Here is a 16162-nt window from a genome sequence, read left to right as displayed (position 1 = left end):
GAGAGACACCTCAGGAGAGGAAGAAACTCTGGGAGGGAGGACATAAACCTCTTCACTAGCTTCCAGAACACAGCCAAGGCTGGGGGTGGGGGGGGTCTTAAAAGGAGGGAGCCAGGGCTGGGGGGAGGGGACAGCCAAGGACAAAACCGCCTTCTTGCCATCCTTCCCCTGAAGCCCCAGCCCCTCAGGACTCAGGCAGCAGTTGGGCTGAGGTCTCTTTCAGCCTCCACCATAGGCTCCTCACGAGTGAGTTGGTTCTCGCCCTTCTTATCCCTGTTTTCTGTGGACAAAAAGCCAGGCAGACCCACCTGTGACGCTCACCAGCTGTGGGACCTCAGGCCATCACTTCACCTGTGCCTCAGTTTCTTCATCATAAGACACACGCAAGGCCATTATGTTGGGGACCTGGCACACACCCAGTTCCTTCCTTCCTGCACCCTCCCCCGCTGAACCTTCCAGGTGTCCCCGCCCATGAAAGCCAGAGCCTCCTCTCCCCCTGGACTCTTCCAGCTCCCTCCTCTCTGTGCTAATAGTTCTGGCTTCTGCTCCAAGTTCCCTGAGGATGGGGGCCATGCCCTCCACATCCCTAAATCCCCCCCCCCAGCCTGGACCCCCGGCAGTGCTGTCCTCGGAGAAGTGCTCAATGTGCATTAAGTGGAACTCAAGGGACAGAGAACACGGAGCCAGCGGGGCCGGTGGCCCTGGCTACTGACTTCTCTTTTGTTCAAAATTAGAATTCTGGGGTGAATAGCAGCTTCTCTTACGCACAGACCTTGAAAAAGCATTTGCTGCCGCATCCGCCTCTCCCTTCTGTTCCCGTCACGGTGACTGCGCCCCAGTGCGCGCTGCTGACACGGAGCCCACTGTCCCGGGGAGGCCCACGGGCGCACCAGATGCCGCCAGAAGGCGGCCCAGGCGGTTCTGCGAGGGGCCGCGGGCTGGGCAGAGCCGCACACGCGAGAAGCAAGCGTAACTGCTTTGGGTGAGTCATCTGAAGTTGCTTTCACCTCGACAGCCGGCTCAGCGGAGTGAAAACACAGCCGGGGAGCAGCGGCTGCCTCCCTGGCGGCACGACGCCCCTCCGTACACCGCCCCCCCCCAGCTGAGGTGGCCGAGGGCTCACCAGGAACCCCCCCACCCTGCCGGGGGAGGCAAGGATGTGAGTCACGGCGGCCCCCGCCCGTGGCTGTCCTCCTCCCCACTCCTCTCCCAGGTCCCAGAATGAGGAGAGAGAATGGCAGGAGGGCCGTGCGTGGGGGCAGGGGAGAGAAGACCCCCTCCCCAGAGGTCAGTGGGAAGGTCAGCAGGGCCCTTGATGAGGCGATGCTGGATTCTGTCTTCCCAGAAACAGAGCATTATGGGATTTAAGAGTGGGATATCTACGCCAACCTCCCCATTTCACAGAGGAGAAAACTGAGGCTCACAGAGAGGGGAGGACTTAACTAGGGTCACCCAGGCAGAGGTATGACCTGCAGCCAGCTTTCCTGTGTTTTATGGCACAGGACTTCCATTTCTTTGGAGGCAGCATGGAGCTGTAGGAAGAACACAGTTCTGCGTTCAAATGTGCCCCCCGTTAGCCGGGTGGAGGTCAGAAGTTACTCTACTGCCCTGAGCTTTGGTTGCTTTGTAAAATGGAGATAACCACATGACCTCTCCAAGCCGCCAGGAGATGGAATGAGATCGTGTGCGTGGGGCATCTGCACGCGGCGGGAGCAGGAAGCCCCATTCACCTTCCTGCTCAGACCCCATGGCCCCGCACACTTACGCTCCTCACCCCATTCGTCACGGAGGAGGAGCCCCTAAGTTTTGGGAGTGGCCCTTGCCAGCAGGCCTATATGGCGAGGCCCACTCACTCCCCCTTCAAGCCCTGCCCGTGTCCTTCTGGGCCCCCCTCACCTGCCCCAGGACAGAGGCAGGAACCCCAGCCGACATCCTGTACTTTTGCTTTGCACTCATGTCCTAAGCTTCCAGAGTACGATGTATCCGTGTCCATCAGTGAGAAGTGTGTCCGGGGCCCCTGAGACGAGGACCCTTCCCTGATGTACTTTTCAAGCCGCACAGGGTTGGCCCCTCTGGAAATATCCAATCCCAGTGCCCTGGCCTGACCTGTGGCCAAGAGTCCGTGCTCTAGGCCTAGGCTAAGAAGGAACGAGGAGGATTGGGAACCTTTAGGTTATCTGCACAGAAGTCTATAGAACAACTTGGTCTATTTGCTTTGGTATAATGAGATCCCTCTGCGTCTACGATAACTCCGGCCCTGAACAACTAGAGTGGCTGGTGGGAGACAAAAGGCATGGGAGTCAGGAGACCCAGGATCAAGCCACAGCTCCGCCATGACCTCCCTGGGTCACCCCAGAAGCAGTTTCCTTTCTCGGACCTCGGTCTGCCCATCTGTAAAGTGCAAGCAGACCCGATAATTTCTATGGTCCCTCCTAGCTCTTGATTCAGTGGTTTCAGGTTAAATCAGGAGATCTCAGATTTGGTTCCCGGATCCCAGGCCCTACTGTCTGATACTCTATTCCAGGAATTGGTGGCTCAATGAAAGAGATGTGAAGAAATCCTCAAGAAAACAGCACTGGGAGGTTCATATGACTCACAACCATGGAGGGCCAGCACTGAGCACTACAGAGAATGCAGAGACCCTGGAACACCCAAGACGAGGTAGTGTGGGCTGGGCCAGAGGCTTTACGCCAATCCAGAGCCAAGGAGCCCAGACACAGATAGTGGGGGGACTGCAGACAGCCCAGCGTGCTGGGGGGAAGACAGAGTGCCCAAGAAGGCAGTGGGGAAAGGGATTCAGGGCCTGATCTCGCTTTCAACCATCCTTGCAAACAGTCATCAGCACTGGGAAATGTAGTTCTGTTTATGGACTTCTTGCCTTTTCCACTGCTTCCCAAACTTTACCCCTAAATTAGCCCTGCGCCCCGGGGAGGTCTGGTGGCAAAGCTCCAAAAGGTCCACCAAAGGCTCAAATAATCATATTTTTGGTTTGTTTTTTTTAAAGCATGCCAATTCTGCATTTATTTCTATAATCAATCTTTATTTGTTTTAATAGAGGGAGCAATGTTTAAAATTACTTATCAGATAACTAATATACCATTACATAGTGGAAAAAAAACTCCATAGCTTCAAAAATCTTTAGCCAAAGTCTTTTCAACAAATGGTGCTCAGAAAACTTGATATCCATGTGCAAAGAAACCTAAGTTGGACCCCTTCCTTATACTATATGCAAAAATTAACTCAAAATGGATCAAAACCTTAATGCGAGAGCTAAAAATGATAACATTCTTAGACAAAACATAGAGGAAAAGCTTCATGACATTGGATTTGGCAGTGATTTCTTGACTAGGACACCAACAGCACAGGCAACAGAAGAAAAATAAATAAATTGGACTTCATCAAAATTAGAACTTTTGTGCATGAAAGGACCCTAATTAACAGGGCAAAAAGGCAACCCACTGAATGAGAGAAAATGTTTGCAAATCATATACCCGGTAAGGGATTAATATCCCAAATATATAAAGAACTCCTACAGGTCAATAACAACGAACAACCCAACTAAAAAATAGGCAAAGGACTTGAGTAGACATTTTTCCAAAGAAGATCTACAAATAGTCTTAAGCACATGAAAAGATGCTTGACATCACTAGTTTAGGGAAATGCAAATCAAAACCACAATGAGATACCACTTCACACCTACGGGGATTTTCCGATTAAAAAAAAAACAGAAAATAACAAGTGTTGGCAAGGATGTAAAGAAAGGGGAACCCTTGGGCATTGCTGATGGGAATGTAAAATGGTACAGATGCTGTGGAATGAGGTATGACGGTTCCTCAAAAAATTAAATGTAGAATTATCACTTGACCCAGTGTTTCACTTCCAGATCAGCGATCCAAAGAAGTATATACCCCAAAGAAGCGAAAGCAGAAAAGCTATCTGTAGACCTGTGCTCCTGGCAGCATTACTGATAGTAGTCAAAAGGTGGAAGTAACCCACGTGTCCACTGATGGATGAACAGGTAAACAAAGTGAGGTATGTACAGACAATGGAATGTTACCCAGCCTTCTAAAGCAAAGAAGTTCCGACACATGCGACAGTATGGATGAACCTTGAAGATATTATGCTAAGTGAAATAAGCCAGCCACAGAAAGAAAGATATTATGTAAGCTACCTAGAATGATCAGATTCTTAGAGACGGGAAATAGAATGTGGCTGCTATGACTAAGGGGAGAGGAGAGCGCGAGCTAGTGTGTAATGGGTACCGAGCTTCATTTGGGGAAGATGAAAAAGTCTGGAGATGCATAATAATGATGATTGCGCAATAGCGTGAATGTACTTAATGCCACAGACCAGTTCATTTAAAAATGGTTAAAATGGGGGGCGCCTGGGTGGCTCAGTCAGTCAAGCATCTGCTTCGGCTCAGGTCATGATCTCAGGATCCCGGGATCCAGCCCCGTTGTCCGGCTCCCTGATCGGCGGGGAGTCTGCTTCTCCCTCTGCCCCCACCTCCGTTTGTGAGCATGCACGCACTCTAAATAAATAAAATCTTTTTTAAAAATGGTTAAAATAGGGTAAATTCTATGTTGTGTATATTTTATCACATGCACGTGCACACAACTCTAGTAAACCCACACCTTAGTTTGAAAAGCGCGGACTCAGGCTAGTTTGGGCGCGTGGGCCTCTCTCTGAGCTGGTAAATGTTTTATTTTATTCTGCAAGGATAACCGAAAGCCAAGTCGGCCAAGGGTCCCACACACCATTCAAGATAAGAGCCCATTTGCTTTGGCAGGAGCTACTCTTGGTGGTGACCCAACACGGTTCCTGCTGCCTCGGTCCTTGGGGGCCTCGGTCCTTGGGGGCCGCAGTCCTGCCTCGTGCCAGGGTGGGGTGGTGGGGAGACGGCGTCCGACAGTGAACCACGGAGTAGTGAGGGAGGTTTTACTGTCCCGCACGTGGTCTGTGCACATGGATGAAACACGTTCGGTGGAATCCAAGAAAGAGGGGGGGACAGTAGGGAGGTGGAGGGGCAGGCTTCCCTCTCATGTGTACCCCAGCCACTCTGGGGAGCCCCAAGACCCAAACCAAAACATCACGCTAGAGCCCTGAACCCAAAGCACAAAGCATCGTGGGATGGGAGGCAGAGAAGCAGGACCCAGGAAATACAATAATTAAATAATACAATGAAGGCTTAAATTTCCAAGTTGATTCTTGGGTATCATTTATAAAAGTTAACAGGGCATATTTAATTTAGGAATTGGCTCACGTCCCTCTCCTTACAGCTGAAACCTCATAAATGAAATATACTGGATCAGTGCCCAGTGCGGAAATAAAAGTTATGAATAATGTTTCTATCTCAATCATTGTCAGTGCTTTAATATTCCTAATTACTTTAAAAAGCTAGATATTCAATATAGGAAAACTTTTTTTTCTTTTTATCTCCACTTGTGAGATTAGTGCAATTTAATAACAGTCACTCTGTCGTCTTTATTCAGTGTAAACTGACATTTCATTCTTTTACTCCTCGTTATGATATGGGATGGAGGTTTATGACCAAGCATGCAGCCACTCCACTTCCCCGTACGGGTCCTTCTAACACCTCGGAATTATCCACAATAACTTACATGCCTGCTGGCCAGGCAAACCAGCATCACCTCACTTTCTTTATGGAGCAGAAAGAATTTAGTCCAGGCCTTAAAGAAATTAGGCTATGGGGTTGTAAGTCTGGAAAATAATGAAAAGTCTCCCAGCCCCACCCCAGGACTGAATCTGTCCCCTTCACAACTGTCAAAGTCATAAATGCCTTGGCAGCCACGAAGGGCAGGGCAAGGCAGGCGGTAGGATGATGGATCTTTATAACCCTCCCTGCCTCTTCCAGGAATTTATCCTAGGAAGAAATCAGGACAAATGGGCAAAGATATATGCACAAGAAGAATCACTGTAGATTTTTTTTTTCTTACACAGGGCCACAGTCCCTTGCCCACAATCCAAAAATCCCTAAAAAGCCCAAAAGAACATTTTTTTTAAAGTTCAGCACCAAAATTCAGTTAGAGGCCAGATCTTCACGGAACTGATTTGTGGTTCTGTATTGCCTTGATGCCCCTAAGTGGAATAGTCCTATTCAGAAACATTACTGTGTCTCATCCCAGGGTGCTGTCCAGACCCCTCTGGGGGTACAGGTCATAGACCTATAGTCACCACACACATTTCTAAACTCAAAAAAACAAATTCTGAAATCAACAAGCCCCAAGGATCCTGAACACAGGATGGTGGGGCCTTCCTTACAATAGTGAAAAACCCCAAAACAACTTAAAAGCCTATCAACAAGAGACCAAATACTTCTGGTGATCCACAGAAGAAAACTCTATGAAGGTCTTTAAAAATAAAGGGAGAGTCATGTTTATTGACAAAGATATCAGTGCATGACTGATTTAAATTTAAGAAGTTACAGAACAGCACACAGACATGATCTAATTCATAAAAGTTGTATCCAGACATAGCTCTCAGTGCAAATATGTGGAGAAATGACACGGAGGGCAAGCACCCAAATGCATGTGCGTGTGTGCGTGCGTGCGTGCGTACGTGTGTGTGTGTGTGTGTGTGTGTGTGTGTGTGTGTAACCTTTCTGTAGGATTCAGGTGCAGTTTGAAGTTTCTTTTTAACATGAACAGGTGTGATTTTAGAATCAGAAACAACAACAACAAGAATGATGCTTTCAACTGAACAAAAATCCAAGCTTCCCTGCAAGGGAATCATATGTATAGACATGGCCATGGGCAGCTCCCACACAGAAATCTCCAGGAGTACACGCCACACTGAGCAGGACACCCAACCCCAGGGGCACAGGCCCCCCCAAGACCCTAAGGCACACTCAGGCAGACAGGCATCCAGCGGGATGCTAGCAAGCGGGCTCAAATTGCTTGCACAACCTCCGGTCACAGTTTGTGCCCTGGGGCTGATTCGTCTACCTCCGGAACAGGATCTCAGGGCCACATTTTCCAAGCGGATCCTTCTTTCTCCTGTGAGCAGCACAGTTTTCTCATCAAAGACCTGTTTTAGCCTTAGGCTGTATTAATAGAGGTTGAGCACCTAGAGGAAGAAGGTGACCCTTAGGCGCTCAGGTTTGGGACTCAGGTGTTTGCTTGGTGGATAGTCCCAGCTTCACCATTTATTCGCTGTGTGTCCGTGCAAAGTTTGTTAGCCTTTCTGTGCGTCAACGTTCTCATCTGTAAATGGGACTCATCATAATTTCTATTCCATAGGGTCGTTGTGGAGATTAAGTGAGAAGGTAACTGGAGTGCCTAGTGCACCGTAAAATTCAATAAATAGTACCTACCTCTATGATTATTTTTCCATACCAGCCTACAGTTGTGTGGTCAGACCTAGGAATGATAGTTTAAGAGGAATAAAAGCCACAGACGATGGAGAGGAACCAGATGGGGAAGGCAGATCAGACCATGTCAGATGAGAAACAAAGGAGCTTGGAGAATTAAAACTTGGGGAAAGAAGTGATCACTGTCTTCTAATTCCCAAAGGTCTGAGCCGTGGAAGGGGACTCTGGTTTCTTCTAGGCAACCCCAGTGGTTATTACCAACTGCTCTTTGATGAACTTCGTCCTGTACCCAGTCCATGGCCTTGTCCACTGATCTCAAGAGAAATTCCAGACAGGGCGAGGAGAATCATGGCGACCCGTCACCCTGCTCTGGACTTATCATGAGGGAGAACCGACTGGTAAAAAGCTTCTCCTTCCACTTAACAGAAGGAGAAGCTTTCCAACAGTCAGGACGTACTGTCACAGGAGGCAGTGAGCTCCTTGTGAGTGGAGGGACTCAAGCAGAAGTTGGAAGGCTCTTGGTGACACCTAAGCTTTCAGTGCTCTGAATGATTTTGAAAGTGAGAGTCTATGAATTCCCTTCATTCGATGCTGGTTCCAGGACAGGGTCGGAACCCATCTTTCAGGACTTCCATGCCTTTGAGTAGACAGGGGTGGTGGCTCTTCAGCCCACGAAAATGGATTTAATCGGGGAAACAGCTCGCCACCGAGTCTGATGACTGAATTGGGGGTGGGGAATGAGGCAGTCCCGTGTTGTGCTGGCAGCTAGCAAGGCCATTTCCCTGTCTGTTTGGTAAACTCACTCTAGGGGCAAGAGTTACTCTAAACTGCTCTAAACAGGCCCGCTCAGTTGAGTGCCACCTTCATTCCATTTCTTTCACCAGAAGGGAAACCCTGAAAGACACAGACTACGTCGGAAAGACCCTCCGGGGCCCACCCCGGGCCTGGTGCAGTCCAGCACAGAGTGAACACTACACACACTTGCTCTGATCGGTGGTTGACATGCACTCAGGGCTGTATTTCTAACCTCCAACAGGCTGCCCTTGACATCGTAATCCGGCATGCAGCAAGCAGACCTGTCCCTGCAGGGTTCCCCTAATCCAAATTAGCTCTCCGTCAAGGATTTGTGGTGAGCGAAGTTACGTAACACAAAACGCGGGGGGTGGGGAGCAAGCTCTTGAACATTCTAGCCCACACGTTTCCTACAGTTCACAGAAAGACTGGTGGAACACATTCCTTTCCTTCCCGTGTCCCTCAAGTTTACTTTTCAGTGTCGGGAGGAATCCCTGGCCCTGTTGCTCAGCGTGGCCCACCTCAGAGCAGTGACACAGGTGGGAGGCGGAGGCCACTGCGGCCACAGTCCATTGAGGAGTTTCCTGAGTACCCCAAACAGATCCCAGACCCCCGAGCCGAGATAACCACCCAGACTCAAAACAAAACCGCATCTAACAGCCTTGCTAGAGGGTACGTTCTCATATCCTGGGTAGACAGGGAGGCTCCAGCCAAGGCCCTTGGGAGAAAGGACCGTAACTAGATGTTTCCACCCTAGCAGAGACAGCGGAAAAGGGCAAGAGCACCACATTGGCCCAACATGGACCCACCATTCCCCTCTTCAAGTTTTCATGACCATTACAATCACGTTGGGACGGGAAACAGGGAGGTGACTCCCAATGATGGGGAAATACTGGGGGTTAGAGCCCAATGGATCGGCTTAGATATGTTATCTACTCAAGTCACAATAAAAGAGACACTCTACCCCAGCTCAAACCAGGAAGAAGACTGGGTTTCAACACTAATCAAAGCCTGTTTGAAAATCCTGTAAGACCGTAATGTTGACCAACCACTGACTGCAAAAAGTGCCAATGGAAGGAGGGTCATCTGTGAGCATTTAGGGGAAATGAGCCAGAAGAGCGAGAATTGTCTTCAGCTGGGCTCTTGGTAGAGGAGTCCCCGAGCAGCTGCTAGGTGCACCCCCCCCCAGGGGCCAGCCCCACGGCAGAGGCGATGCCCCCTGCTGCTGAGGGCAGCAGCAGTCTCCGGCCCTGTCCGGCGGTCCCAAAAGCATCTCAGTTCCACTTCGACCCTTAAAAGACCATATCTAGAAGTGTTTCACCGAGTCAGAGTTGTACAAATACTCCACGGTTCCCAAAAAAGTCATGTACAATGCTCCTCCAGACCCCTCAAACCATTACTCTCCTGCCCCCGGAGCCTTCCACCCCAATATCACCACATAAACTGCAGGATGCCTCTTCCCTGAGGTCCACACTCACCTGGGCTGCCCCAGGCCAACACAAAGTAGCCAGCATGCACGCAGCACGCCCCCCCCCACCCCAAGCCACAGCCAAGGGACCCCCTGGCCCCCAAAGACCCCAGACTCACCACTGGAACAGTCGGGTCCTCCCCAGCCGGGCTCACAGTGGCAGGTGTCTGGGGAAACACAGCGGCCATGCACACACTCCTCCGTACACAGGGCTGCAGGGGGCCGGGAGGGAGGGAGGGAGGAAGCAGAGGAACAGACACTGAAAACCAACCATCTGGTCAAAGAGCATAAACCTCTTTGTAATGATCCCCTGGGGCCCAGGGCTGCTCAGAATGCATCACTGGTTTGGGGGAAAAAATCAAGCTACTCTTGACCCGCGTCATTTAATTAACTCTGAAATGGATCCAACAAGAGCGTGCTTCGTCCCAGCTTCGTTTCCTAAAAGGAAACCCAAGCCCGAGAAAGGGCAGCCTTAGCTTTTCAAGAACATGCTCTCCAAGACTGAACACTTGGGGACCCTCCACCAACCCCCGCCCTACATCCACACTCCTGTGACCGGTCACGTCCATCGGTTGCTTTTCCCGGTGTCTTTCTACAAAGGCCCCGAAATGCATCAGGTTGCCTGAAAAGAACAGGTTCCTCTCACGTTTCCCCCACCTTCCTGCTCTCCTCCCCAAATGCCCCTATTTTGGGGCTCTCAAATGTCAGCAAATCTGCAAAGTACACAAATGCTGAGGAAAAAGCAACAGCTAATTATAAGAAAGTAATTAAGAGAGACATCTACGATGATGATAATTGTAATTAGAAAGTGCCTGGCAATTTCTTATCACGCAGTCAAAAGCTACAGCCTCCTGGGCCAGGAGGCAGCCGCAGCAAAGTTTCCATCTACTTCCTCCAGCGCCGAGAAGGCTTGTTGGCAGCAGTTTGAGGAAGGGGGATTATTTCTCTCTTCCTCTGACATCTGCACGTTCTCAAGGTCGTCCTTTGCTCCTGAGAGATCTGCCCCACCATCTATTCCATCAGTGAAGGATTACAGAAAACCCCCATGTTGCCACCCAGGCCAATTTTGTAGGCTCGGGAAATCAGCAGCTACCATCGACCCTGTCCATTTCTTAGACGGGATCTAGACGAAGGGCTTTTTTTTTTTTTTTTTTTTGACAAGCAATGAGAGACCTTCTCTCTGCCTGGAACTGGCCTGACCGGGGCGGGGGGGGGGGCAGGCGGCCCCCAGTGGTGAGTCCTGAGGGGCAACCACTGACCTCCAAACACCCACTCCTCTGCCATGCCCACTGCCTGACCTGAATGCCCACTGAGGGGCCATGGTCAGGTGAGACAACAGAGCCCATGTCATGGTTGGTGTGACGCTGATACTGTTGCCTTGGTTTTGCCCAAGCCCTCGTGCAAAGGCACCCCGAAGAGCCATTTCAGATGCCCCACTGGTCAGTGGTCCACAGTCAGCCTGCCCTCTACCAGCCTCGCTGCGGTATATCGGGGGAGGGCCCCAGCACCCATGTCCTTCTGTACAGGAGGCTCTCAGGGAAGGTTCTGGTCTGTGAAGTTTTCCACAGTCCCAGAGTTCCAGGGAATGGGGGGACCCACCAACTAACCCAGTTCTCACTGGCCCCAGTGACCAGCTCCACTTAGAGCCACAGCGAGCTGCTTACCCAGCTGCTGGCAAGACCTCGTCTGACCACTCTTGCTTTCCCGGCTCTCCCTGCTCCGCTGGACGTTCCAAACAAACTGAAATGGGTCAGTATGCCCGGAACACACCGGATACCAGATGTCCATCCCCAGACTCCCCACCAGAGGCCAGCTCCTCAGCCCAGCCAGCTCCAAGCCCTGGCCTCGGCTGCTTCCTTCCCCCATCTGCACCCCCATAGGCTGAGGTCCTGCACGGTCCCCTACTGGGTCCCTCTCATCAGCTTGTCAGATTAGCTCAAGAGACCTCCGCTGCCTTCTGACGGCACACAGCCACACCTTGATTCCTGGGGGCTCTGCTGGGGGGCGGTGAGGGCAGACAGTGAACAAAGAGCCTGCCAACTATCAGGGCTGGAAGGGACCTCAGAGAAAATCATGTCCACCCCTTTATTTTATGCACGGAGAAACTGAGGCCCGAGTGTTGGGACCTCGTGGACAGGAGGGAAAGAGCTAGGGGATGAGCCTCCTGAAGGAAAAGGGAGGGGAGAGGTACCCGAGACCACGGACCTTCCGCTCTCAGCCAGCTAGAGGCCTTCCCTGCCCCGGAGGCTCAGGGGCCGGGGAAGCCAGCCCAGAGGGACAGCGCAGGGGACTGTGGCTGACAGCGGGGTGACAGGAGGATGAGAGCCGAAGGCAAAAGCCAGAGCAGCTGCTTCAACGCACTGAGCGCCCTCCAGGGGGGCTGGGCAGGGGGCTCGGAGCAGCTCAGAGGAGAAGGGAAGAAGCATGAAGTCCCCTGCCAACCCTCACCTCTCCCTGGAGACCTGACCACGGGTCTATCTCCTACACCCTCTCTCGAGCTAGAAGGGCAGGGCCTTTGGGTGCTCTGGGCAAGCTGCACACCACCTTTTCCCTTGGTCTCTGCCCCAGACCCCAGGGTCCCCTAGGACAATCTATCGAGCACCTCCCCCAAGCTCAGCCCTGTATCCGGCACGCTGGCTGCCAGTGACCCGATGTGCAGAGACGAGCCATCCCACAAACCCTGGGCCTGGCTCCAGGGATGCTGTTGCTGTCCCTGTCGTCCCTCCAGACCTCATTATCCCCCTCCCCACCTCATCACCCTGGGATTATGCCTGGGCTATTTGCTTGTCAAAACCTCAATCTGTTCATATTTCATAGGTGTTGTTTAGACAGTGTTGTTTGAAGCATGAAATATTGATAGCAAATATCCGAGGCCTAGGTGGCCAGATTTGGCAACTGGGCCACCGTGTGTTTATGTACCTGGTGGGGAGGGGACATGACACGGGTGCTGTGAGGACAGTCTCCCGAGGAGGAATGGAGGGGAGACCCACACCCCTCCCTGGGGCTGGGATTCCTGACTCCTACCCCAGACTCTGCACTAGCCCAGTGGTGGGCAGTCCCCCTACAGAGGGCTGGGGTGTACAGAGCAGCCCCTCCTAGAGTGTACAGGTCCTCTAAGTTCTTTCTGACCCCGGCCCCCCAAGCCAGCCGACTCCCAGGAGGGGCTCCCTGGCCTCCCTCTTCTCCGGCTCCTGTAACTCTCAACAGAGGCATTTTGTTGAGTCCCTCTTCCCACTGCTGTCCCCCCATCTGCTGTTGGGGACAGGGAATCAGAGGCTGGCCCTGACAATGCGTGCGGTGTGACTGAGAACCAGCCACCTCCCCTCTCCCAGCCCCACTGAGAAATTCGAACCTTTGCTCTCTCAGCTTCCCACCACCTACCCTCCTGTCTCAGTCCTGCTTCCAACATCCGGGTGCCGGAGGCATCTTTAGTGAGAAGCAGCATGGCAAAGACTACACCAGAAAGCCGGGTCTGGACGCAGGGATGCCACTTAGTAGCCCTAGACCTCGGGCAAGCTCACGCCATCTTCGTGTCAGTCCCCATCTGTTCAGTGGGGGCAGTGACAGGACGGGCCTTGGGCTCTGTGTGAGGATTAGTGGAGTTGACAAAGCACCCAGAGCAGTGCCTGGGGTCTCGTAAGTACCGTGTGAGTCTTGCTATTGTTAGTAGGGTGTCCTTGGACTCGAGGCAGGTGGCTTCCTGTCTCTGGTCTAGAAAACGAGGGCCCTGCAACACAGCACCCTTAAAGCTCCGTCTACTGCTGACACCCTTGATGCTTCTGGGGCCACTCTGGCCCCACTGTGTCAACTTTCAGCAGCTAGAAGCTCAAAACGCTTCCACTAGGCTCCCTGGTCCTGGGTCACCTGAGTCACCACGGCCAGGTGCAGGCTCCATCACCCAGCTGCAGCAAGAAGCGAGAAAGGCTTCAGCCACCCAGTGCGCACATCTATGGAGGTAAAATATATTCCCACCAGAACCCCCTTAGGTACACGAGGCCCCTCGACTGGGCCAGAGGCCTCTCCTTCCACTGAACCCCACGACACGCTATATGTATGGGGGGGTGGCCCAGTTGGTGGTACACAGCACGCATGGTCTCCTGCCACTTCCCCCTCTAGCTTGGGTTCATGTGGTCTCCCCAGCTAGACTGCGAGCTCCTTGAGACTACATCTAGCGTCTTAAATATCCCTGGATCTCCCCATGAGCCACACCTTACAGATAGTCCACGTGTGGCTGGCAGTGACTCTTCTGTCTGTCCTTTCCAAGGGACATTAACAAGCCAGGAGAAAAGGATCAGGATGTAGAGAGTGTGGACATGGGACCTGTGAGGGTCACGTGGAGGCTGGGACTTGCGGGGGTGCTGTCTAGCCTGGAGAAGGAAGTACTGGGCGGGAGGCAGGTCACAATCAGCTGGACAGGCTGAAATGCTGCTCAAGGGGGAGCCCTTCCATCCTAGGGCGCAGATGGCAGCCTAGCCCAAGGCAAGACTAGCTAACACCTGAATGGGTTCAGCAGTTCAGAGGGCTGTTTCCATAGGAAGGGAGCAACCCATTGCTGGGAACACTCACGCAGAGCACAGGGGTCGACAGGCAAGCTGGCTCTCGGGCCAAATCCCACCAGCGGCCTATTTCTGTGAATAAAGGTCAGTTGGAGCAGAGCCACGCCCATTCACGTACATGTCACCAGGGCTGATTTCGCACTAGGAGGACAGAGTGGAGCCGTGGCCACAAGGATGGATGGCCGGCAAAACCTAAAATATTTACACTCTGATATCTCATGAGGGGAGGGGGCCCTTCCATTCTAGAGGGTTCCTGGTCTGGTGGGAAATCAGACCATGGGACTTTCAAGGTCCCTTCTCCCCTTCTATTCTTCTATCATTTACTCACTGCCAGGTATGGTCCGATGGTAAAAACAAAGCCGCAGGTGTGCTGAGGAAACACCCGTCGAGGCCCAGCCTCTTTTCTAAAGCGGTGCTCTAAGTCTACTCAAAGCAGCAAGGGGTCATCAAGCTGGGACGCGTAACCTTCGGCCGCCACAAACACTCAGCTGGCACTTTCAGTCTCTCTGTCCTCCTGGGGCTGGGGACAAGGACCATGGGGGATTTAGTGACCGCCGCCCCCCCCACCCGTGACAGCTGGTGGTCCTGCTCAGGCAAACCCTCATCACGGTGGGGAGAAAAAGCCGAGTGAGGAGTCCCTTCTCTGCCGGCACCGAATTCCCGCCGCCCCCTTTCATCCTTGAGGCAGGCGTAATTACTGCTCCATTTACAGTCGGGAATCAACCACAGGAAGGCCTAAATAACTTGTGCAAACTCCCAGAGCCACTGTGCGAGATGGGTATCTCTCAACCTTGTTTTCGCGATCAAGCCCTCCCCTCCGGGAGCCACTTCAGACATCTTTTCCCTTAATCACTGCCTCCCATGAAATTTTGATACCACAGATATACGTACAGTACCTACACAGATAGACAGGGTATTTGAGCTTTCTCTATAAACAGACTAAGAACCAATCCCCCCCCAAGAATACAGAGTCGCCATCTGCCCCCGCAGATCCCTCTCTGCCCTTCTGTGCCCCGAGAAGCAGACCTCTGTGCACTGCATTAATGGGCTTCCTTGCCCTCTGGCTTCTGGACGGGGTTGGCCAATGGGAAACACCAGCAGGAGATGGGAGGGCAAGGGGTTGGCAGTAGTGGCGGTCTTCTCCCCTACAGCTCAACGTGTCGGGGGGCGGGTCGGGGGTGGGGTGGGGGGACTTCTTCCAGCCCCAGCCTGGAGTGGCCCTCCTTGGCTGCTCGCTCTAATTGCACTGTAAATGCCCTAAATGGCTTCCTATCCCCGCCCATGCCTTTATAAATACAGATCCCTCCCCCCATCGGAAAGTAGAGCGCGCCTATGAAACGTTTTGTAAGCCACGATGGCATAAAGCAAAAAAACAATTACCATTAGTTTCTATGAAAAAACTTGGACCCAAAAAATCACCTCTTAGGCGTTTCTGATACCTTAGGCCACCCCTGCTAACAGATGCACAAAATGAAATTGAGATGAAAGCACAGGTGCTCAGACGAAATTCGACGCTATGCAGGCACCGCTGAGCAGCTAAATGCAGTTCCCGGGGAAGGAGCTCGGGGCCGCTTGGACTCCTCGGGCTGCACCCCGACCTCACAACCAGTGCTGCAACACAAACACCGAGCACGATTTTCACTTTCACCTTTTTTCAAAAAGTAAAAGTCCTCTTCGGCTGTCTTTCCGTTAGTAAAAACAGGTACTGATGTAAAAATCTCTCGTAAAAGCAAAATGGTGTAACACGAACTTTCGATAAGTGGAGGATGACTGTACTCATTCTATCAACCTCTCCCCAGTGAACGTGCCATTGGTTTCTTGCCAGGGCCCTCACTGACCCAGCGGCCGAGCCGGCTCGAGCCCACACCTTCGTGATGCTAACAGGCTCTTCCCCACATTCCCCACCACCACCTGGACCCCCAGCTGAGATAAGGAAGTTCCAGCACCGGATCTGTCACGGATTTGCCAAGTCCACTCCCTCCCCTGGGTCTCGGTTTCTCTGTCGGTGACACGAAG

General features: G+C 52.3%; 1 protein-coding gene across 2 annotated transcripts in view; it reads right to left on the bottom strand.

The window, feature by feature from the left end:
* The window catches only part of MEGF11 (multiple EGF like domains 11), a 216994-nt gene that overhangs the window by 160188 nt on the left and 40644 nt on the right, over positions 1-16162 (bottom strand). For both annotated transcript variants that reach the window (XM_045810629.2, XM_045810631.2), the window contains exon 4: positions 9710-9802. In XM_045810629.2, the coding sequence (XP_045666585.2) occupies positions 9710-9802 (93 nt within the window). The remainder of the gene's footprint in view (positions 1-9709; positions 9803-16162) is intronic.

This window comes from Ursus americanus, chromosome 28, assembly GCF_024610735.1.
Source record: "Ursus americanus isolate L20-20 chromosome 28, mUrsAme1.1.p, whole genome shotgun sequence".
Taxonomy (NCBI): Eukaryota; Metazoa; Chordata; class Mammalia; order Carnivora; family Ursidae; genus Ursus; species Ursus americanus.
Note: the sequence above shows the minus strand (reverse complement) of the source record. Positions and strands in the feature narration are given on the sequence as shown.